The following is a 25,883-nucleotide window of genomic DNA, read 5'->3' as shown; positions in this document are numbered from 1 at the left end:
CATTAATTTATAACATCAGAGCCACACAGGCAGAGAGGCATTCTGAATGTGCCTGTGGCTGTTTTTCACACACACACACACACACACACACACACACACGCACGCATACAAATAAAAAACACACATGCACACGAGTAGAGATTATTCAGAAGCTCAGGTCGCTGATTTCCAATATTTTTGAACCCCTGGCAGCTTTTTGTTCAGCTCGCACTGCCTTAAATATCAGGGCTGAAGCTAATAATTATTTTAATTGATGAAGGATTAGCAATTTGTATTTGTTCTCGGTTAATAGAATTTGTTCTCACATACCTATAAAATGTGAGATATTAGTGAGGACTGTAGGGCCACCTTCTAAAAGAAGATGATTTGAATCATCAGTCGAGAAGACAACTTGCATTCAAACACTTTGCACTTTTAAGCTGCATCTTTGTACACAAATCAATGCAGGAGCAAATGACCCTTCAGTTTTCAGCATTAAAGGGGGGTATTATGCTCATTTCAAGCTTCATGTTTCACTCTGTGATACCTGTGGAGTAGCTTAGCATAATTTACAGTTAAAAAAGTTTTCTCACACTGGTGCTCTGTGCAGGCCCTCATACAGCCTCTGCCTGAAACAACTCAGTCAGTGCTGTCCCTTTAAGAAACCCCGCCCACTGACAAGCCCACTTTCTTCTGATCACCGAAGCCTGCCGAAGCCTGCTGAGGCTGCACTTTGTGACGTGCAGAAAAAACTGTGCGAAACCTGACGTTCACAGCAGCCTGCAGACTGAGCTGAGAAGCCTGGGGATTACTCCAACATGCTTTTACCTACAGATCTGAAACTTCTCCCACGTTTAGTCTGAACATCCAACATTGTAACATTATATACTGTGTATGTCTCAAAATGTGAAACGGCACAATAGCCCCTCTTTAACAAGGTTTTTACAGAAGCCAAATTAACTACAGATATCTTCTCTAAAACAAACAGACAGAAATTAAACGGGTAAAGACACTGATTAGAGCAGTGTCACATTAATAATCAGTGTCTCGGGGCGTCCTGGAAGCTCACCTGATGGTGCGTGTGCCCCCACACTGAGGACCTGGTCCTAATGCAGCAGCTCTGGTTTGATTCCTTTGCTGCATGTCGTCCTTTCTCACTTTCCTGCATTTCCTATCAAATTAAATCTAAATTGGCCTAAAAATATGATTATAAAAGAATCTGATAAATAAAAGTCTCTCCTGCTGTCTTCGCCGGACGAAACACATCAGGAGCGGCTACGAGCCAAGCTGGTGTTTTCCAATTTTTTTTGGTGCTCAGTTTGCTTTTTGGGTGGGAATCTTTCAATGTTCATCGCTCACAAGGTTTTAACTAGTAGCTAAATGATATGAAGATGTCTCCTCCTCTTCAAAACAAAAACACCTGGTGCTAAAACAGGTAAACCAAGTGAGAAAAAGCAGTCTAACTGTTAAAATCAGTGTTTCTTTGTTGCTCTTCTGCACAGTTTTGAAGGCTGTGGGCATATCTGCTGCTAACGTGAGCTCACTATCATGGGGCTCATGTTGGCTGATAGAAGAGTTTGGTGTGGTGTTAATCTGAAAAAACAGAAACAAATAGTCAAAATAAGCAGAATAAGCCGTTATCTTGTCCGACCGTCAGTCTGATACGGAGAGATACTCACTTTTTTACTGACCAATAAAACAGTTAACTTGCTCAGATAAGAAGCTGAAACCAATGAAGGCTCAGCATCTTTTCTTGTTTTTTTTCTGTTAACAACTTTTCTATTAATCAGCTAATCTTGCAGGTCTGTTATATAGGAGAATTAAAAATGACATGTCCAAACAGCTGCTGTTTGTCGGCCGCCTCTTTAAGCGTCGTCCAGTGAACAGGCTGGATAAGGCAGCTGCAGACCGTCCCTGCTGTCTTAAAAACCACAACCTTATCTGCGTCCGACCTTTACTGTCACTGAGCGTCTGCTGCTGAGTCACAAACTAACAACAGGAAACTTTCTCAGCTGTGCTTCGTCTTAACTTTACCTCACTCACACCTCCCTCGCGCAGCGTCTCGGTGAGGCCGTTCACATCCTTTTCGCTTAATAGTGGTTTTCAGTTTATTTCCCACAGCTGTGTTTGGTGTCCATTCACTTACTTTACCTCTCAATCATTTTAACGTAATTTAACTCTCAGCTTTCTTCCAACAATATGCTGTCAGATTACTAAAATGAGTCCACAATGAATATATATACTGATAAAGTGTGCATGCACCACAATAGATTCTCCAGAGAACACTTTTCTAAGTGTTTTGTTGACCAGATTTTTAATCTAATTCAGCGACATGGAGCGAGTGGCTCTGATAGAGTGCATTCAAGTATTTTTGAAGCTAGGCCCTAGTTAACGTATTTTAGGGACTAAATAACTAATACGTATAGAAAGATTTGAATTGTTCAGTAGATCACTTCTGCAATTCTTCGCTGCAAATGTGCCTGGTCAAAGTACGTCCACTAAATGTGTTGTTTCTGCAACAAATTTTCTTAGATTGTTATTCTCTGGGTCTGACAAATATAGACCGTTTTTATTTAGGTGTTGATAAAACCAAAAACAGCCATTACATCAATCAATCAATCAATCAAATTTTATTTGTATAGCGCCAAATCATAACCAGGGTTATCTCGAGACACTTTACAGAAAGAGCAGGTCTAGACCGACTCTTTGTTAAGTTATTTAAAGAGAGGCCCAACATGAATCCACCATGAGTAGCACTTAGCAATTCGGCACATTGGCAAGGAAAAACTTCCTTTTAACAGGCAGAAACCTCGAGCAGAACCAGACTCATGTTGAACAGCCATCTGCCTCGACTGGATGGGCCGAACATGGGATAGAAGGAGATGCAGGATAGAAGCAGGCAAAGAGAGCAACAGCAACATATGTTCTTGTTACCACAACAACATATGTCCTTGTTACATGAACAACAACAGACACATACTTATGGTTACAATGCCAATAATAGTGGTAGACTAGGGTGAAGATTGGCTAAATAAATAAATAAATAAATAAATTAGCGAGAGAAGCAGAGTAATGATAAAGGCTGAGGTAATCGTAATTGTAACAGTTGAAGTCAACAGGTCTACTATTAGCATTAGCAGCAACAATAATGATACTATGGGGAAGGCTGATGTTAGTAGTTGTTGCAGTCGAGCAGGTCCACAGCAGCAGGTGGTCTGCAGCAACGATCCTCAGGAACCTTCAAGACAAGGGAGCACAAGACAATTACATCTCTCTTCAAATCCACCAGACTCCATTGACAAAAACAGTCATTTCACCTTGCAGAACACAGGAGTTGCTGGCATTAGCTGTATAAAAAGATGGTCAATGCGTCTCTATCTGCTCTCATTGTACAAAATTGAAGCCAAAATACCCCCGTGGCGGGCGCTGCCCTCTTGCGCTGGTGACGTTATTTGGAGCCAGAGCTGTGCAGTAGAGATCGGCGGGTGGTGCTGCTGTTGTCACTTCCACTAACCAAAACACACACTTAAATTACAGACCCCTCACGTTGGCGTATTTCATAGCAGAACAGCTTCTTGTGTTGGTCTGAAGCACATATTCACAGTTATGCAAACTTCAATGACCGTAGTGTTCGTGTTAGTTGCGTCTCCTCTCACCGTTCCTCCTCTACTCTGCTACTCAGGAACAGAATGCTAGAGGAGCCATATTCGTCAACAGAGCTGTCAATCATTAGGTCACACCCCCTTTTTATAGCTTCAAATAACTAATTAAAAGTAAACGTGTCAGAAAAATGAACACTTGGACATAAATCAGCATGATAAGAACTAACTATAATGACAGAAACAATGTTTGAGAAAAATGGATTTGACGTGTATTTTGATTTTCTAGTTTGACTCATGTCCCATCTGTTAACATGGAGGAGGCGGGCTTTATGAACTATACTGCAGCCTGTCAGCAGGGGGCGAGAGAGAGGGTTTTGCTTCACTTTGAAGGAGCTGTCATGTCGTCTATCTTTTTATACAGTCTATAGTTGCTGGTCTGCTGCTGCCTTGACAGATTAGGTTTTTATGTTGTGAGTTACACAAATATATAGTTGAATCTAAATTCACCCTCTAAACACCAAAGACGCACTACACGATAATACATAAATATAACCAAATATTACACAGAAACTAACTGACTGAAGGCAGCAGAAGACCACCTATGCCTGCGTTATGTGAGGTAGAGTTACTGTTTTTTTCAATGGAGTCTGGTGGTCTTTCTAGAGAGCAATGTGACAGCTGTTTCTGGTTTCCAAAAAGTATCTTACTCTTTAACAGAGAGGTCTATCTCTGTAGGGATCCATTCTGTAATATTGTCAAACACTTAAAGGGCCAGTTTGCCGATTTTCAACCTCCGTTCTATCATGCTATTATGGCAAAAAGAAGAAGAACTTTTAGAGGGCGTACTTTCATCTGGTGCATTTGCAATAAAAGATTAGGTTGCTGCCATTACTGGCATAAGGGAGGAGATCCAAACATTTCTTGTTCCTATGAGCCATTTCAAACCTTAGAAATTATAAAAAATAGGCATCAGGTTTAAAAGTACCAAAATTCTCCTTCAAGATATACACAACCAGTGAGATTGATCGACTGTGTGAAGTGGATGTTTTAGCCTGAATCTGCAGTAATGTAGTTCATATCTGGTGATGAGTTGGTTCCTCATCTTCTGCCGGCTCATATGATGAGTTTATATAAAGAGACAAAGGTCAAAATGAGTCATCAAACATATTTAAAGGAAGAGAAGAGAGAGGGATTTAATATGAAAACTCCAGAGATGGAAAATATTGATTAAGTAAATCAATATTTGACTTCCACTCACAGGTGATGGGTCAGCTCATCTGAACAGCTTTTAATAAACAGTTATACAAACAGTGGGATGCACTGCAGCTTTGGGTACTGAGCTCTGTCACAGTAAATTAAAAGTTAAATGGCTGTAATGATCCATCTCTCGACCTGCGGCGGCCTGAGCTTCACTCAGAGTCTTCATCTGTATTTCTAAGCTCACTCGCTGTTTAATGATTATATTTCATTCATTTTTATGAAATGTATTGCTGGCTTTCCTGATTAAATCTGACCTAAGCTTAAATAGGTGAAACTGCACCTTCATCCTGTTTGCAGAGACCACCAGACATTTCTGCTCACACCGAGCGATCAGCAATGTTTACAACCTTCTGACCTGAATGTGCTCAAGTTGAAAGCCTGTTAAATGTTGCAGCGCAGCAAAGCTAACACAGTTAGAGATTAGTCTGTTGATCTGTGTGCACCAGCTCACCCTCTGATGTTTGTGCGTTTTTAGGCGAGGAGCGCAGAGATCCCCGAGTTGAGGAGCGACCCGCTCATGCGCTCCTGCAGCAGCAGCACGGCCAGCATGAAGGTCAAGAATGTCAAGAAGTGGGTCCACACACACGCACACACACACACACACACACCTGCCTCTGCCTGTCTCCTCCACCTCTCTTTGATCTCTCCTTCCCTCTGTTCATCTCTATTTATCGCTCCAACCGGCTCTTTATCGCCTGTTTCCTGCTCGAGTTCCTTCCATTCCCTCTCAGTCTATTTCTGTGTCTACCTCCTCCTTCACTCCCTCTGTTTGCACTGCTCTCTCCTTCTCACACACACACACACACACACACACACACACACACACACACACACACACACACACACACACACTCTCTGAGGTGTTATCATGAGCTGAGGATGAAGTGCAAACCAAACTGTGTGTGTGTGTTTTCAGACTTTGCTTCACTAAGGGCCACTTCCCCAAGCTGGCCGAGTGCGCTCACTTCCACTATGAAAACGTCGACTTCGGCACCATTCAGGTAAACACCTTCAAGCTCTTCTTCTCAATGACGTCACTGCATTAATGTCAGATGCAAACACTTTGACTTTCCCACATGGTCACATCCCACATTAGGGCTGGTTGATGATTCTTTCTATAATGATCAATTAAGATACAGATTACTGTATATCCTGATAAAGACAGAGGCCTGAAGAAGCCAGGCGGTTCCTTAATTAAACTTTGGAATATAGCTTGTTTACTTCCTCTACAGTTGTCCATCCCACACTATACAGACTGAATGTTATATTAAAGTAAAGATGATTTAAATCTATAGATAATCACGCTAAAAATTAACGTTAAGACTCTGATGCCTCCCACGCTCTTTGAAAGATGCAGCACGTCCAGGCGGCTGCAGGCTGAGCTGCTGCTTACACAGTTTAGCTTGTTTGTTGCTGCTCAGCATGTGTTTATGGTTCACAAGGTTTTTACCTGGAGCTGAATTATCCACAGACATCTCTTTTCTCTCTTCATTCAGTTAAAATCACAAAAGGAGGCAGTTTAATGATAAAGAAGTCTGTGATCTCCGATGCTCTTCAGTGAACACAGGCTGTCAGGAGGGGCTGGGAGCTTACGTTAGCTCAGCTTGTTCCTTTGATAACCAAACATCTAAAGGTCTGATGACTAAAATCTCTTACCTGGTTAAATGATTGTGTCAGTTTTAAGCCTTCCTCTGGTTTGGATCTCATTTGTGATGTGATGTCTGATGGTACATGAGAAACTTGTTGATTTATATCCCTGTGCACATGAATATGACTATCTTTTTGAGACTTCATTTCTCACCATCTCAGTCACTATTTTCTGTACCAAGAGAGTGTGTTCACAAGCCTGGATCAGGTGTTTACATGTTACAGTGTCATGGCTTCTATTGAGATACCCCAGAGTGTTTTCAGGTTTCTCAGAACCAGGATGGATTTTATCTGGATTTCTTTAAAGTAATAATCTTGAAGATTTTCATGTAAATAAATGTCTGTGAAGTCTCTATCTATCGCCGAATGAGGTAACACAATGGTGATTGAGCCTATGGCCCACTGATGAAAGCCTTTGCATTCACAGTATTACAGACTGGGTGTCTGTGGCAACATTGGCGAAAAAAATCACAAGCGGTGCCCAGTTAGTGACGCGTTTTCCATCAGCCAGCAGTGGTTGGTCTGCCAGAGAGGGTAGGCGGAGCTAAGTGGCTGCTTTTCCGCTCTCTGCAAGTGTTGTGAGTAAACAGTAATCTACTATGGCTGAACAAACAAAGAAAAGATGGATGACTACAGATACAACTTCAACAAGAAGTGAAAATCCAAAGAAAAAGAAACAAACTCGACGCTCAGATGAAGCAAACAGTCTGAAAAGGAAAGCGACCGTCAGCCAGGAAAATCAAGAGTTACAACCGGAGCCAACCGTGGACGTCTGGGTAAATTGGGACGTATGCGCCTGCAGTTCCTTTTTATCGCCATAAGGTGTAAATAAATACTGTAGAACAAAACTGAGATCTTGGAGATTATAACGTTAAGAATATATTGAGCTACTAGGATTTAACTTTTCAAGGTGATTTGTACGGTGGCTGACAAGGGCAATCCTGCTGCAACGGCCCAAACGGTTTCCATTAGCAGAAACAGGCTGCAAATTCAGAAATGATGTTAAATCAAAAACACATGCAAAAGTCCAAAACAGATGCATCGGCCGCGTTTCTGTCGAAACGCTGCCTTTTGCAGCACATTTTTCATTTACAGAGCGTTTCTGTCGTTGCATTTGTTTTGGACTTTGGCTTGTGTTTTTGATTTAACATCATTTCTGAATTTGCAGCCTGTTTCTGCTAATGGAACATGTTTTTTTTCTGCACATTGTGCAGGCTGTCTAAATCTCTGCTTTGTCTCTTTAGGGACATTTAAACCACGTCTATGTTATTGACATATTATTCCTATTTTTTTGTCAACAACTTAATCAGCTTTGGAGAATAACACAAGTTCACTTGTACTATTACTTTTAGGCCCTCTCTTCCATCCACTTGTTTAATCCCACATTTCCAGAGGACACTTTTCCCTGCCAGCTCAAACAGTCCTTTGACCTGCAGATAGACTGTCAGTGGTCATGTTAGTTTCTGCTGTGTGATGGGTTGTTCCATTTTGGGTAAAAAGTGTCCAAAGTTGATCTTCGTTTTTGACATTTGATCACGATTGAGTCTTTATCGCCCAGCTCTATGAAGTTTAACGTCACTGGACTAATGGCAGTCAGAGCCCTGCGTTTGCCTTTACAATGTGATTCTTATGTGTTGGTTGAACTAGTTGTGTATAATCACAGCAGCATGGATGACAGTCACGGCGTAGATGAGGCTTTGAACTCCGCTCTTTCCTTCAGAGACTCATGTTCCAGTTATTCCCTGCAGTGTTTGTTAGAAATGTCGAGCTGATGTTCATAAAGACAGAAGTATGACTCATATGTCTCCTCCAGTCGACGTCGAGTAGATTTCATCCTTTCCTCTGTTGATATCGTGAAGACGCTTCAGGATTTGCATTTGTTTGATGTCGCCTTGAATCGACTACAGCATCGACCCAGTTCTCACCTCAGCTCTGGATGTTTGTGTGGAGTTTGTTGAAGTTGTGTGAAGCTCTGACTCGTCTACCTGCCAATTAAAGCAGACGCTGCTGGGGCCTCTTTGAAACTCAGGTTATTAATATTGTTAAAAATATATGGTGACGTTAAAACGCCTCTCTTGCCTTTACTGTCTGAGTACTTTGATAGTTTACCCTCCTATCTGACTTTATCTCCTTCTCCCCCACTTTCACAGCATCTCTTAAGTGCACTATTTCATGTGCTTTCCCATATATGTGTGTTCTATCTCTATCTTTCTCCCTACGATCAAAGCAGCGCTTTCAGCTGAGAGAACGTCTTAAAAAGTCCAAAACTGGTTTGATTTTCACGCCTCAAACGTCTGTAAAGCTTAAAGATTCCTGAGAACAGACAGTCTCAAAGCTGCAATATTATGTTTGTCTGCAGTCGGTGGATTATAGTAAGTTTAGGATTTGATAGCTGAATATTTTACAATTTAAAACCAGCCAGGATTCAATCTAAAGGGACAATTTAACACATGGGGTTCAGTTTGCTCTCGGGAAGGATTACATCACAGCCTTTTGTTGTATGATCAGGGTTTGTATGCAGACGATTTTTTCAGACTTTTTACTGGCTGCGATTTTCTTTTCTTCTTTGCATGACCGGGTTATATCGCCGCCTGTTGGTGTGGCATTCTCATGACAGCGTTTCTGCTGTGTTTTTTGCGTTTTTGTTTGGACAGGGATTTTTTTAAAACCATGCTTGAGTGGACGGGTGTTTGTTTTGACCAAGGAGGGAAAAACTCAGTTTTGTAAATACCCGTGTACGTGTTAGACATGGCCTTAGAAGAAGATGTTTGTCGCTGATCCAAAGGGTCACACTTTGGGTCAAAAAGTCATAAAAGAGTCAGAAAGAGCGAGATACAATCGTCTTATACATGGGTACATGGCTTTGCATTTATTAATACAAAGTGACAGATTTAGTGTGTAAAGGAGGGAAAGAAGCCATTTTGAATGAAAGTAAATTCCAGGTCTGGATAAGGAAATGGAAATGGAATTTGGAAACACCTTTGATTCTGTTGTTTCCCTTCTGTTTTCTCTGCAGCTGTCTTCGTACATAACATCACAAACAATCACATATGAAGCTTGTCTCAACATGTATGAGTAGTGCAGTGATGTGGTCATGAGAAAAGTAAACAGATCTTTTCTTTGTGGCTGCTCATCTTCATTTCCATGGACACAGTGAATAAACACTTCCGCACAGACAAGGTGAATAATTAATTATTTCAAGTGTTTCAATTCAGTTTTGGTTTGCATTAATAAAACAGACCTAAAAAGCTGGGGTGAACAACGTTATAATATTTTTTAATGTGTTAAAGGGAAATATTACGAGGATGGCAAGCACTGGTGGTTAACTTCCTCCTCGGGCAGAATATTTTTTTATATTATTTAAAGCCCCCCCCCCAGTGAAAGTCCAGTGTTTAACCTTGTAAACATCTCCATGTGGTGTTCTTCATGTGCTATAATATCAGGGACAACATCAGCATCATCTCCATGGCTGGGCCTGTCTGCTTTTAAACTGCAGTGTACCAAGGACAGGCTGAACAACACGTTTTCAGATTGGCAGGTTTGAGACGTCACAAACCTAAGGAGCCAATCCCGTTAATGGACGGGGTGACGCTATGCATATCATTATGTGTAACCTATGGCAACCACTTTGGCGATGCGCGAGCCAGCTGTAACCGTCATCGTCATTTCACCAGACACAATTTATTATTTCAAGCAGAGCATTTCATGTATTAAAACATGACTGGAGCTGCTCTTTTCATTCTTTTTTTGGCCTTGAATACCTTTATTGAGAAAGAGAGATACTGTATTGGAAATAGGGGAAGAGAGAGTGGGGATGACATGTGGCAAAGGGCCGAGGGTGGGAGTTGAACCTGAGGCCGCTGCATCAAGGCCGCTGAGCTACACCGGCATCCTGGGCAGAGATGTTTGACAAAGGAACATTGTCCATCTGAGAATAGACAACAAGTAAAAGCAAGTTTTCCGAGGGCTCCAGGGGAACCTGTATGATGTCTCTGGTGGCTCTGAAAGGAGGAAAAGAAAGACGACCGGTTCGTCTTCAGCAGCTTTCTGTGAGTGCAACACTGAGTCGTAGTAAAGCTCCTTAAAATGGCACAGGATGGATTTTAGGATCACAGTGCTGCTCTGACTTCGCTCTGTTTGCAGAAAAGTACCAATATAGAATAGTTTCAGATGAGCTGTTGGTCTTTTAGCTTTCACTCAATGCATGCTGGGAGTAGCTTCAATCCCTTTGTCAAACTGAGCAGGAGTAAGCAGGTGAAGAGAATAAAGCATGGTCTGTGTCTGTGTGTACTTTAAGATTCAGAAAAAGCTCAAGAGTTTGAATGAAACCGAAGACTTCTACACAGCTCTGTCATTATGTTAGGGAACCAGTAGGGGGCAGCAGCCAGCTGAATTTCTGACACTGCTGTCTGGAGGGCAGAGCGAGAGCCTTTAAATCCTCTTCACCTGCAGGTTATTTGCTGATGTAGCTCAAGTTTCACCACAGAAACCTTCTATTCATTCTCTGCGTGCACACAGGAAACTCTGCAGCTAATGTGAATTGTCTGCAGTCAGTGGATTTATTCTCCTTTTGTTGTCCCAGCTGTGTGTGCAGACGGGTCCTACTGGCACCACTGTCTCACCCTCTGTGGCTCTTATGCTCTAATATCTTTCTTTTTTGTTTTCCTGCTCGATGGTTCTAATATTCAGCTCGTCTCCGGCCCCCGAGCGAATCTCACATCTTTGTTTGCTGAGGGATTCATTAATCTGTATTTGTTCCTCTTGTCAATCACTATATTTTATGTACAATCTCCCCTCCACCAAACCCAAACATGTTTGCTTATTTAATAAATTGGTCACAAGTGTATTCTGTTTATTTGGCCCAGATGATTCAGACTTGAACTCTTCACCATTTGGATGAATGAAAACATCACATTAATATTCAGAGAGCGTTTCATCAAATACAACTTGAATGTTTTATGAACTCCACATTTTGAGACGGTTAAAGATGCAGACAGACGTGGACACGCTCTCTGGGAGCTGGTCTGTATTTCTGCACTGTGCATCCAGCCTCACTCTTCTCGTGTGCTGTGTTTTGGACTGAGGCAGGGTTTGCACTCGCGCTCAGGTTGGCGTGTTAAAACTTTCTGCTGGAAGCTCATTCTTTCATTTCCATAATAAAAACTCTTGCCAAAGGAGAGTTTGAGTCAGGGACGTTTTGTTGTGGAAACACGAGGATCTGACAGTCACAGGAGGCCACGGAGGAGTGTGCCTGCATTCAGAGCAGCACTTACGTGGCACTTCTTCTTCTTATTATGCTGCTGTGTCACATAATATCTGCCTGGTGACCTGCCAGTGCTTTTGGTGAAGGAGGTTTGAATTTAATATTGTCCACGTGCTGCAGAACTCTTGATTTGATTCATTAGATTTTAATGTTAATTAAAGTCGACTTCAGTACTTCTGCACAGTTTCAGCTGGTTCAGTTTGTGTTAAATGCTTTCCAACAGCACAGCAGGAAACTTTGTGTTGATGGAGATAAGGTTCAGTCTGTGTGTCGGATGTTCTTAAGTTGTAATTTGGACAAGGATTATGGTCATGTTTGATCTCACATTGTTTGACATGTATTGATGTGTTACTATTCTTCTGTCCCCTGGGAAAAGCCCCTGTCAGTCAAAGCTGGTGTTCTCTGTAATCGATAAAAGCAATAATATTTGAAATTGGCGCCATAGCTGTGGAGAAAGTTGTACAAACAGCTCGTTGTTTCGTCCATTCTACATTCCTACAACACCCAGGGTGCATTGCGCCCCTCCTTCTGAAAGGAACAGCCCAGCGAGAGACGCTGGCGTGAAATACTACCGTTTTACTGCGGGCAACGGCTCAGAGCGGGACAGAATCCGGAATACAACAAGATTATACCGGTAGATCGTCTAAAAAATCTTCAGGTCTGCAGTCTACATTTCAAACCTGATGATTCTGAATGAGACATGACATCGGGGGCGGGCGTCCTAGATTGAGGAAGTGTAGTTTAGCGAGCTCCATGCCCTCCGCCAGATGACGCGTTTTACGTAGTTTAGTGGAGGTTTTCCAGGGCCCATTGGACAAGCGGATAGCGTCCTCCAAAGGCTCAGAGCCAAATTGCTTTTTTCCCTAGCATAATGGCATTAGCTCCCCATAATAATATGATCGGACTGAGGTTGAAAATCAGCAAATTGGCCCTTTAAGCAGGATACTGAACCCCTAACAGCTTGAAGTGCACTGCAAAAATGAAAATCTAAGTAAGATTAAATATTTTCTATCAAAACCATATGTGCATATTTGTTTGTGTTACAAGATATTTCTTCGCCAGCCAATGTCAAGTGACATTTTGTTTTTATGATGGCAGAAAATGTTCCCCTCAATTTTCTTCTCTATGGTCTCCCCCCCACCATATATGTCTTATTAATATTAACAACAAAGTGTAAATATTGGATATCCCCAATGAGGGATTATGATAAAAATTGCTTTTACACTACATGTCAAATTCACCCTTTCATACACACATTCACACACTGATGTCAGAGGCTGCTACCTGCCAACTGTCAATTAATGTTTATCAAACAACCTTGAAACTGACTGGATGCATGTTTTTCATTCTGACTGTGACTATGTTGATTTGAGTCAAAGTGTCATCGTCCCTCTCTATTCCCTCATTTCTGACCCCAACCACTGTCCTAACTAATAAAGGCAAAATAATCTTGAAAAATATATTGCATAGAAATAATTATGGCCTGTTTTAAATGTAACCCTAGTTAAAGTTGTTCCTATTCTGCCCAATGTGTACATTATAAAAAGCATTGTATTTTATGTAGACCATCATAATAGGGATTAGCAGCACAAATATATTCATTCCACCAAAGTGGACTTGATTGTCTCTAATGCGAATTAAAAAGATATATATATACACAGTATATATGCTTGTGTGTATTGTTCTCATCAATTGGCCACAATAAGTTGGAAAGCATTGGAATAACAGAGGCTAAATGTGGGATTAACTTCGATTCAGACCTCTGGGACGATAGATCAGTCCTGACTTTAATCGCTGCATTACATCAGGCTCAGAGTCAGATTTACCAGCAGTTACTGGTTTCCACTGGAGCTGCTCCAGTAAACACAAAATCTACTGATTCATACTCACACAAACCCGAAGAGGCAGATCGTTTTTATATCCTGTATCTCTTCCTTATTGCTGACTTGCACTTTAAGTTATAGCATGGCTTAATGGATCATACTGTTTTATACTTTGTTCTTTGACCACATACCTGCAAAACTAATAAAATCCCATCAGCCTCAGCTAAACCTTGTGTTTAGAGCCAACTACTTATTGTTAGCATGCTATCATGCTAACCTAACCATGATACCTTGCATGAATTATGGGCGCGGCTTCCACTGTTTCCTGTCACTGAGTCTAACTGAGCTTTTCTTAGTGATGGGACGCTAATCCTCTTTGTTGGAGTGAATGAGAAATGACTGTGCTATCACCACCTGTCACAGCTTAAACAGGATAATGTCACTATACCTCTGCCTCATTATCAGGGGAATGGAGGACGACCTGAAGAAGTGGCCTCAGATATACACCGATCCGCCATAACATTATGATAGGGGAAGTGAATAACATTGATTGTCTCGTTACAACTGCCCTTGTCAGTGAGAGGGATATATTAGGCAGTAGGTTTGTTCGAAGTTGACGCGTTGGAAGCAGGAAAAATGAGTAAGCGAAAGAAAGCAGCTTTGACAAGGGCCCAAATGTGATGGCTAGACGACTGGGTCAGAGCATCTCCAGAACTGCATCTGTAGGATGTGCTGGACAAACAAGTCTGATCTATGGAGGCCCCACCTCATGACTTACAGGACCATTTCCATATCAAGTCATCTTCGCTCAAGTCTCAAGCAAGTCCGAAGTCAAGTCACCTTTTATCCACCCAAGATCCAGCACTCTTACCTGTAGTATCAGGTCTTTATAAAGAGAAAAGACAAGGTGTTAGTAGCTCATGTGATAATGATATTATTGGTCAATTTATATAACCTGTTCAAAAAGTATGACAGTGAATTGTATCTGTATTATCTTGGCACAGACGCAGCCATGATTATGGTCTGGTCTGAGACCGTGTTGAGTAGTAACGAGTACGACTGATGAGGCTTCTCTTTGGGAAAAACATCAGATAAGTGGCGGTCTTTGATGTTGCGTGTTGCCATAGCGAGGAGTTTGACTGACAGCCAGCCATCCAGTCATGACAATCACATACTTGAAGCTTTTTGAGTCGTCCAATCATGATTCCCAGTTTGCACTGCATACTTACCCCGAAACTTTGAATTATATCATTTTATATTTAACAGCTAACACTGAAACTTAGGAACACACGCAAGTCATCCGAGTCATCATGCCTCAAGTCAAGTCTCAAGTCATTTATTTTTTGTCAATTCAAGTCGCAAGTCATCAAAACACTGACTCGAGTCAACTTGAATCCAAGTCACCAAGTCTCAAGTCCACATCTCTGATAATCAGTAAAGAGGATTTGGAGCCTCCTGCCTCAAAGTTATATAATGAATATAGCTGATGACTCTGTAGTTTCCATTCTCCATTAAACAATGTAATGAAAAAGCTGAGCTATCAGACACAATCGTCCCATCAGACTGCAGAAAAGGTGTCAGAATATTTAAGCTCATATTTCAGCCTGAGGGACACAAGCTGCATATAATTTAACATTTCTGTAATACTGAAATCTCTCACCGCCCTTTGGAGACAGAAGCCCCTCCTCGGTTAATGAAGGTGACTTTAGCTCAGAAGCAAACACTTCCTATGTAGATAAGTTGGATATGTTGTGAGACAGATGTAAAGGGCCACAGCTGTGACATCAGCTACAGCTAGGTTATGTGAAAACTGTTGGGTGACGTGACGGACATTCATTGGCTTGGCAGAAACACATGTGACACATTAATGTTGTTTGTGCTGGCTGTTTAACATTGTGACTGTTGAAACCTTTGCAGGGGAGCTTTGAAAGCCGTTACAGTTTATTACGGTAGTTATAGCTGACTTGTTTAATTTTTGGACGCCAGGCCGGTACTGACAGATCCATTCATTTCTTCCACTCTTCAATCATTAACGCTGCTGCTCGCATGACTCCTGATAACTCCTGATAGCTGTAATGCCTCTGGCCGTCCTCCTCTGACCTGGCACACGTACAAGCTGTTTTGGCTCATTGTGGTCTCCATGTTTTATTAATGTGTGTGTCTTTTGTTTTTCCTGTTTGGTATAAAAGTCGCCGGAGGGGGCAGATATTTACGATCCAATGGAACCACTGCGCCTGGCAACAAAAATTAAACAATCAAAGTTAGTAAAGTTGCACAATCTGATGTCTCCTTAAACAATAAGTGAACCGGCTGACCCGCTTCACATGCTGTTTATATTCAGAGCTGCAGTTTGTTGCTGAGAGGAGATGGCTGTTTGCCTTCACAAGCATGTGTGTCTAATAAAGGAGCCACTTTCTTAAAAACTCAGTTTACTCTCATTCAGGAGGATTTTTCAGGACAAACACTGTATCTGTTGTAAACCCTCACACAGGATGCTACTACTATGATGTCTCTGTTGGACGGCCTCCAGCTTTCTGTTCATCCTCTCCCCGCCCTGCAGGCCTCTGACTTCATGACATCAGCAGAACAACTTTATTGACTTCAGCACTCCTGTCCCACTGTGCCCGTCAGCGCTGCTCCTCCATATGGTTTATCTACAACCCAGCATTTAGTCCCGCCCTGTCGCACACTGAGGCTCAGCTCTTACACATTTTACTATTAATGGAGAGTTCAAAACCACACACGCAGGCGCCGACCCAAAACTGTCTCCGTTTAAACTGCTGTTTGGTGAAAAGATGATTAACAGCATTTGAAGTTATGCAGAGATTGTCGAAGGGTAACTCCACACAAAAATGTGTTCTGCTGTTTCTTCCTGACTTTGATGTTTGAGCCTCACTGTGATGTTTATGCAAAGTTTTACTCTAGACAGCTGATTGCACACGGCCTAGCTTTCTCTGCACTCAAACTGGAAGTCCCATAGTCTTAAACCTGGGTCAGACCTGCAGACAACACATCTAATAGGTAGATCGTTTCAGTTGGCAGCTGAATTGGCTGCAACTTAATCCCTGTGGCCAAAATAGTTGTCTTGCGGGCTGACCAGCTCAGATTGAACAGTGTGGTGCTAAATTATTGAAGCTGTTGGACTTTTACTTTTATTATGACAGTTTGTACACAGCTATGGCCAATCCTACTGTTACTGTATGTTACTGTTGAGATGAGCTGACCCATCACCAACGTTAGCTAAGCAGCTGCTGCAGCTCTAGCTTCACCGCAGTGCTTCACATAGCATGAGAGTTGTGAGGAGCATGGCTGCTTGGAGTGTATCAGCACCTTTTATGTTAAGTGTAATTTTAACGTTCTGAGATGGCCACACAGATGCAGGTATAAAAATGAACAGCTTTTCAAATTACAGGGTGTTTTTGATGGGTGATTTTATTCAAATAATAGAGTTCAACTCTACTTAAATTCATTGTTAAAACTTGAGGATCTGATACATTGTGTAGATGTATGGAGATGCATTGTGAATCGCTGTGTAGTTAAGATTTACAGTGACAGTCATGGTCATATATTTGATGACCCAACCTAACCTTGGGGTGTTTACATGAACTCAATAAATGTGACTTTGGGCAATCAACAACAAACGTTACAGAGTTGTTGTTTGTTAAAGTATTCCCTAAAAGGAAATCCTTTTATTCTTAAACCTGAGCAATATTTTATTTGACATATTTTTGGGTCTAAATTTCAGTAGGTACAAAAAGTTCTGGAAGCTAAATTGCTTTAGCTGGAAATTGCAAATGCAGTGCAAATGCAACCAAAGTATGTCCTGTAAAAGTGACAGGCTCATTATTCTGAGTGTTTGACAACATAACAGAAAGGATCCCTACACAGATGGACCTTTATTTCTTTTCTCAGAAAAAGCCTTAGAGTAATAATCAGGAAGATTTCCATTTAAATAAATCTCTGTTAAGTCTCTATCTATCTCTGAATGAGGTAACACAATGGTGATTGAGCCTATGGCCCACTGATGAAAGCCTTTGCATTCACAGTATTACAGACTGGCTGTCTGTGGTGACTTTAGAGTAAATAATCCCAAGCAGCGCCCAGTTAGTGACGCGTTTTCCATCAGCCAGCAGTGGTTGGTCTGCCAGAGAGGGTAGGCGGAGCTAAGCGGCTGCTTTTCCGCTCTCTGCAAGTGTTGTGAGTAAACAGTAATCTACTATGGCTGAACAAACAAAGAAAAGATGGATGACTACAGATACAACTTCAACAAGAAGTGAAAATCCAAAGAAAAAGAAACAAACTCGACGCTCAGATGAAGCAAACAGTCTGAAAAGGAAAGCGACCGTCAGCCAGGAAAAGCACAGACATGCAGCACTGTCTGGATATCTGGGAAGTGTGCTCCTGCAATTACCATTTATCACCATAGGTGCCGCTAAAGAAAATGAAACTTAGATCGTAGAGATTATAACTTCAATGTTGCGAGACTTGAGACCAGACTCCATTGACAAAAACAGTTGTTTTACCTCCCAGAACACAGGACTTACAGGTGTAGCGCTGCCTCCAACAGTTAGTTTAGTGTTGTTGTTTGTTACACATGTTGTGTTGGGATCGAACTAACCACTGCATCCTTCTCTTTCATGGTGTTGGTTTGCTGCTTTCCTATTTAACATCAATGCAAAGTGAATATCTTTGGTTTTAGGAGTTTAGATATTTTTATTTGACATTTGTACATTACACAATCAATCAATGAAAACTGGAATATATTCTGTTGAACCTGTTATCATTTAGATTCCAGCAGCTTTGCTTTCATATATAAGATTCTGTAAGGACTCAGGCTCTACCACCACAGTGGTCTGCAGCCATTTGTTTGTTTTCAGTGCTTTTACTGTGGTACTGAGGTCACAGCCAGATACTGTAGACAGCCCTTCAAAACAAAAGCTCTCTGTGCTCTAGCACACAGACAGAATGGCAAAATAGCAGTGTCTGAATGGAAATATAATGCAGCAAATAAAGTGAAATGAATACAGTTTTGGGACGCCATGTAAACTGCATCATGCAGAATGTACAGAAGTGTGTTTTCTGATTGTAATGAACATTCATAAGTGACCTGAGACATTTTATTTGTGTGTGAGAGACAAAGCCTGAGCGGGGCGGTGTGTATTCATCCTCGAACAATCATCGAGGCCAATCAATCAGAGTTTAACAGCTGTGAAGGGTCGGCCCCTCTCTCATCTCATCCAAGCACTTATAAAGGCTGATGTTAATGTGAGGGAGAGTGAGAGCAGAGTGTGTGTGTATGTGTGTGGTCATGCGTGTGATAAAGATTGACGCCGCTCTCAGGCAGGTCACTGTGTGTTTCTGTACGGCTAAACTGCTTCTCTACCTTCAGACTCAGACGTGACTCAAACAGTCTGCAGCAGGCGGGAGGAGGGAGGAGGGGGTCTGCTCATCATTTTGTCTGTGCTCTCACCCATCATCCCCTCTTCCTTCTCTCCATCCATCCCTCCATCACTGCCTGCCTGCATCATGACACAATATGCTCCCCCTTCCTCTCTCACAAAGGACCAGGCGACACGCATGGAGATGAATTCCCTCCCCCAGTGGGACCCCATCCATCAACTGCAGCACCACACTGAAGACAGGCTCCTCATTTAAAGGCACAGGGATCCACAGAGTCTTCAGGACTATAATCTACATCTTTAGAGCACTATAGATTAAAAACACACAGAGAAACTGGTAACTGCACGTCCAGACAAAGAAAACTCAGAGCACGGCCTGCAGAGATGTGATGTCAGACTCTTTATCACATGTTCATTCAGAGGAGCTCGCTGCACTCCTTGTGAGCCGAGGATGATGTAACGCTTAGACTCATTCTGCCCTTGTTAGAGGAAACAAAAGACCAGCCAGAACACACACACACACACACACACACACACACACTCTTTCTCTTTCTCTCGTGGTCATTACTGGAGGTCAGCACGACGGGTTGAAAATGTGCGACTGCACAGTAGAACGTGAACAAATCCACTCCGTTAACAGTTTTGCTGAATTTATGATAGACAATAGAAAAATAGCTCAAATAGACAAATGACAATATGAGCTCCTTTATCAAAACTGCTCTAAAATATTTGTACGTTGTCACACATTTAATAAAGACAGGGTGTGTTCTAACTGAAATCAAAGCACATTTCCTGTGCCTTATGATAAAGAACAAAGTAAATAAAAAGATGCAAATAGATTCAAATTTGTGCCCAAAAACAGAAATGAAGTGACAGCGTAATTTTGCATCATTTACTGATACGCAACCTCAGACTTTTTGCAAATAATGCAGTTCTTTCTGCACCCTTTAGCCTGGTGTATTTGCTATGACGGTGTATTAGGGCAAATGCAAAAGGGGCCGGAGGAGAAAATTAATATTCAGAGAAAAACCTTGAAATTCCAAGATTAAAGTCGCAAATTTGCATGAAAAAAAGGCAAATTTATGAGATAATAAAGTCGAGAAACAAAAACTAGGAGAATACTGTTGATAGGAACCTTTTTGAGTCGTGACCCCCCCAAAAAAGTAGCTTGGGGTTCATGGCCCCCTCCCTCTCGATTCACCTGTTTCTCTTCCCTGCTCTGTCCTGTTGGAACTGCTGCTTACACGTGTGCATGGCTCGGAGCTCTGCGCATAGTTAGCCTGTTTTCTCTGAGCACAAACAGAAGACTTAACGGAGAAAGATTTTGCAGCCCTCTGCTGCAAAAACACACGTTTCTATGCTCCCCGTTTGCCCCAGGGGTTACGGCACACATGACGGTTACCCTACAGTCTCATTACTCCACTGTAGTAACCAGATTTCTGCTGACTTGCTAGTGAAACTGCAGATGAACAGGCGCTCTGCTGTTGAGACTGTCTGTGTATCTTTGCACGTACAAAACATGTTTGTTAAATACATCAGGGCTGTGTAGAGATGTACGTACATGTTCCAGCAGTGATGTTCTCGTTCTCTTTTGCTGTTTGTGATTAGTTCACTGAACTGGCCTCCTGCCAGTCAGCAGGAAACTCTTCCAGCACCAGTCCTGTTCCTTCCACTCTCTCTTGTTATGACATTTTCAGCTCCACTAGTCTGATTTATTCCTCGTTCCTCCTTCACACTCGACAAACTCGTCCTCTCCTCTCCTACCTGACCTGGGGGGCCTCCGGCGGGGAAATGCCTGGACGTGGGAACATTAACTGCTGAGCCCCCTGCTGGAGTAACCGCTCGACTCCAGGAGCGCTGAAAGCATGTAAGGAACGTGTCGCCCCTCTCTGGCCTCCTGGAAATAAAGTGGAGAAAAGACTAAATTGAAATGCCCTCAACATCGAGATGTTTTTATTCTTTACTGCATTCCAGTCATTCTGTGCATCTGGTACGGTGAGGCGCCTTGAAAGGATACAAGCATTTCCCACATCACCTTGGTGTGTGACTGTGATCACCTATGAGTAATGTCGAGATGAGATAACAGCAGTGAACTAGCTGGAGGCACTTATTGACAATATACTCTCTGCACTGTAAGGTGACAATCCATGTGAGCCCCACTCAGTGCACTTTTTTTATCTAAGCCCAGTTTGTGTTGGTTCACCTACCTTCCACTTGTACCTCTGTATATGAGAGCTGATATAGAGACCTGCTGATATGGGTCTATCTCAGATCGTATTGGTGTATACGCTTGGGATTTGTGCTGATAAGAAAACTCTTCATGTAGGTTTAATGCAGAAAAAAATGCTTTGGGTTATTTGGAATTGATGTCAACACTTAATATTTAATCAAATATAATTTAAAAAATACATTTATGCCCATATAAATCAACAAAAAACTACCTGAATATGACTTCACAGTTTTATAAGAGAACTATTTTAATAAATAGGAAAAACGGTCAGTGAGCCACGCTCCCATGCATCCTGGAAAATCTGGAAATTGATGTTGTCCTGGGAAATTAGAATTTACTTTAGCCCCTCAGATTGTATACATAAACCTAGGTGTGCGTTTTCGTTTGAAACTTGACTGTTAGTTGGATGAGCTGTGCGGTATGACAGGTTTGCCCTCACCTGGCACGCAATGTCTCCTCCTAGTGGTGGCTGTATTTTTAAACCCATTGCGTTCCTGAGTTTTGACCCTTTGAGGTTGCTGTACCTGGCTAGTGTGCAATATTGAAGCAGCAGATTGTTAGCCATGTAAAGTCAGCAGCTAATAGCTAGTTATTTTCCTGTAAGTATGAGCACACGTCATTTTATGTTAAGCGTGTGAAGTAAAATGGATTGTTTGTTTAGATAATATTATCACGACCGCAATGCTAATTTCCGTTAGCATGTTTAGCATATTCTAATGTCAGCTAGCCGGTAGCACAAGTTTGCCGCCTCAGCTCCAGTCCATGCTCCCACAGCTGTCACATTCACAATCAAGTCCTGCGAGCGATAAAGGATTGCCGCCTTGAGACACTTTCTAACCAAGTGAAAGATGATAGAATAGTATGACACTTTTTTTTTCACTGTATTGCTATGTTCTTTCAGGTGTAACTTGCATAGATGTAGGCTTAATGAACGGCTTCACCCCGCCATTCCACCTCTTTGCATTTTACACAGAAGATGGAACATGTAATAATCCCGCCTTGAACTGGCAGTGTAAAAGGGACTTGAGACAATTTATCATGAACCCTGCATCATCAAAATAAAGGAGGAATAAAACTGGGGTTAAATGTGTCAGTTCTCGGCCTCCCGGTGAATTATATGACCGTTTGCGAGCGAGTGCTGTCCTGTATTGTCAAGAAAAACTCCTGGAAAATGTCCTGGAAAGGTCCTGGAAAATGATTTCTTAAAAAGAGTGGGAACCCTGAGTGAGTTGTTCCTTTTACAAGTGCCGGGCCAGGATTGTAGTGTTTTTGGTATTGTATTTTATCCCGCCTCTGAGCCGGCATCGGAGGTAGTAACAGAAGCATAACAGGCATAATGGCGTCAGTGTAAATGGTGTAGCCAGCAGGGCCAAACAGTGCCGTGTATGTGAAGCTAACACTGTTCACTTGCTATGCCGGAACGCTATCTAGAAACACACACCGGGGCGTTTTGTTCACTGCCGTTGCTTGGACCGATGTAAAATGGCAAAGCTGGGGTAACGGTGGAGCTTTGTGCTGTGGCGTTATATGAATGTAAAAAGGGCTTCTGTTTGCTTGTAGCATGCGCTTTGTTTGTTGACCAATCCTTTCTCAGAAATCCAAAATGTTCCACTCTGATCATTTATTCCTAAAGGGGAATACATATTAGCTTGCATTATTATGAGGCCACTTGCAGTTGTCCAGCTGAGGCCTGAAGTTGCTCATTGACGAAAACACTGACAGGTGTGACACTGTGGGAATTTCAAAATAAAGGCCTGTCTTAAGGATGATGATATGGACGGATGTTCTTTTGTTCTATTGAAACACTTATCACTGAATTGATATAATAATCCACACCGCTGCAGCAAATGTAGAAGAGCACCACAGCTGAGCGCCGCTGGTCCGCAGCAGAAGTGTTAAAAAATATTTATTATGTGAAATGTTCTCCAGTAAAGTTAAGCAGCCACCTGAGCTCCTTTGCATTGTGCACAAACCACAAAGACATGGTCTATTATCATTTACATTCACTTTATTTACCACCATATTGCTAATCAGTGATTTGTCCTCACTGGTCTAAAACCCCGTATCACTGCAGCCGTAGTGTCTGAACAGTCTGTGTGCAGTAAACACATCTCACTCATAATGGGATTTGTTTTGTGAACCAGCTCCTAGCCATGATCTCATCCCCGCACAGCGATGTGTGTCCGAGTTTAAATCCCCTCACACTGCTCAGCCCCTCACTACATCACTTCTACAGCGTTAGTAATGATTCTGGATGGAGCTCGCTCACACATCAGCTCTGAAGCTGCAGCAGAGCCCCGCAGGCAGTCCTGCTCTCCCATCCCCTCTCCTTCTGCAGACTGACAAAAATACCACAGCGTGGAAACGGTGTCACGGGAGACCAGACGATATTTTTAATCACAACAGTACTCATCCTTTTTACTGCTTCCTCCATCCTCTCTGTTTATAATTAGATGTTAATGAGAGGCTTCAGCCTACAGAGAGCCTATTAAGAAACAATGTTGAACCATGTGAGAAAAACTGACCTCAACTTGTTAGTCAGACTGAAAACACTTTGGCTATCTTAGATTGAATCAATATTCATTTAACAGAGTGGCTCAGCTGACGGAGCCTGACGTCATTTTGTGTCACGATCTGAGACCGGGCTCATCGACGCGGCGCAGTGACCTCATCCAACAACCCTGAAGTATTTGCACATAGTCTGCAGGCTTTTAGCTGCTACATGGTTAGAGTTTGTTCTCGCTCTGTGTCTGTGGTGTGGAGCTCAGTTAGCCTGGTCAGTTATCTTTTCAGATACAAGAATGAATGAGTTACATTTTTACACTTATTAGTAAATACCTGTTAGACTAGGTTCCCATCAGTCTTAACTGCGATTTGTGTTGAAAGCTAACCTCGTGACGTGACGAGCCATTAGTGTGTGGACTGATTCTGGCATTGTGGCCATCGCCATCTTGTTGTTTTTGTTGTTGTTGTTATTTAGTGAGAAGTGACTACTTTTGGACGAGAGGATGATACCATGAATGACTTCTAAAACATTCAGTGGCTGCAGCCTTCGTTCACATGGACACGTTTGTCATTAAACTTGCTTGTACTCTTTCTGCTCGCTTAAACTGGAGCATTTTATTAGCTTGGAAGATTATAAAAACAGGAATGAAAGTTTTAATGCTGCCGTGTTGACCAGGACTCCGTACAGATTTTGTATCTCAATGGGATTCATTCTAATAAAAAAACAAAAACAACTTTCTAGCTTCCAGATTGATATTGTCACTGTGTTAGTGCCCTGCCATGCTATGCCTTAGAGCAGTGGTTCTCACCTGGTCTTGCCTCAGGACCCACCACCACCTCCTTCATGACAAAGCACCACGCAAATTTCAGATTTCAACCCCTCAAAAAATGGTGCAGTTTGGACCTGAGACAGAACGAAACATCACGGTATGTCAGCATCACAAAACACAACGGTATAATAGTCGACCAAAATGGTGGCAGTCCATAAGGGGAAGATATTGCCATGCTAAACACCGCCACGTAAATGCAACCACTGTAGGGCTCATCAAGTTTCAAGAATGTAACTGTAAGTGGGATTACCCAATCAGTGAATACATGGAGTGTAACTAAACTACACTACTACTGCACACACGTCCAAGGAAACCTATGTCCTTCAAAGTAAAAGGGCAGCATCGGCTTTGCCACAACTGCCCAAGCACACATCTGTGACCCACTTTTGGGTCCCGACCCACCAGTTGAAAACCACGGCCTTAGAGCATACCCTCATCCATTATCTGTTTGACTCTAAATGGGACCATAATGTACAAAATGAACATCATGCTGTGTTGAAGAAGACTTGAAAGTAGTAGTAGTAGCAGTAAGTAATCAGCTGAGAGGTAGGATCATTTTCTGATCTAAATGAGACTTCTACTTGCAGCCAGTGGAGTCGCCCCCTGCTGGTCATTAGGCAGAGTGCAGGTTTAAGGATCTTCTGCATTGGCTTCACTATTGACACCAAGAGGCTACATGCATTTCTAGTTAGCTTATGTTATACATATTAGCTTGCTAACCCTTTAAACTAATCATTACAGTGATGATCGCAAACATATTTTGTGATTGTCAGCATGTTAGCATTGTAACTGTGAGCATGTTAGCATTGTAACTGTGAGCATGTTAGCATTGCCTGACTGCAGCTCAGTCTTTCTATTATTTATTTCTAAAGTGTTGGACTCGCTGCCTCTCAGGTAACCTACTCGTGGGTTTGCTGTAGCTGTAATATTTTTTTCAATCAGTTCCAAAGATGACGTAGTCACTAATGCCTGAGTGAAGTCAGGAGTCCTCAGATCTGTGACTTCAGTGTTGTTTCTAAGTACTGGAGTACACCTGAGTGATGTGCAGTTGGTTAAGAATGTATAGCTCATCATTCACACAGTAATTAAGACTCAAATTCTGCAGGATCAGAGGACGGAAAACAGACATTGAAACTATCACCACTGCTCTGTTTTTTTCTCCACGGCTGGATGAGCAGAAGTTTTTCATATTTATTTTAGCATGAAACAATAATGTAATAAGAAGATAGTTTTAGTAGTTTGTGTTTTTGCATCAGAGTCTGAAACCTTCAGGTCTGTGGTTTCATTTCCTGGACACCAGCTGACCCACCTCATGTGGATTGTGATAGATGAGTCCGGCCGGTCA

The 25,883-nt window shown here is 42.1% G+C and overlaps 1 protein-coding gene across 1 annotated transcript in view; it reads left to right on the top strand.

The window, feature by feature from the left end:
* The window catches only part of arhgap32b (Rho GTPase activating protein 32b), a 107,037-nt gene that overhangs the window by 19,460 nt on the left and 61,694 nt on the right, over positions 1 to 25,883 (top strand). Inside the window, exons 3-4 of the mRNA XM_069666396.1 lie at positions 5,317 to 5,411; positions 5,758 to 5,842. Coding sequence (XP_069522497.1) covers positions 5,317 to 5,411; positions 5,758 to 5,842 — 180 coding nt within the window. The remainder of the gene's footprint in view (positions 1 to 5,316; positions 5,412 to 5,757; positions 5,843 to 25,883) is intronic.

This window comes from Semicossyphus pulcher, unplaced genomic scaffold (genome assembly GCF_022749685.1).
Source record: "Semicossyphus pulcher isolate SPU_LCO1_2020_fin unplaced genomic scaffold, fSemPul1.0.p SCAF_10, whole genome shotgun sequence".
NCBI classification, from domain to species: Eukaryota; Metazoa; Chordata; class Actinopteri; order Labriformes; family Labridae; genus Semicossyphus; species Semicossyphus pulcher.
The sequence above is the reverse complement of the archived record's forward strand: the minus strand, read 5'-3'. Positions and strand labels throughout refer to the sequence as shown.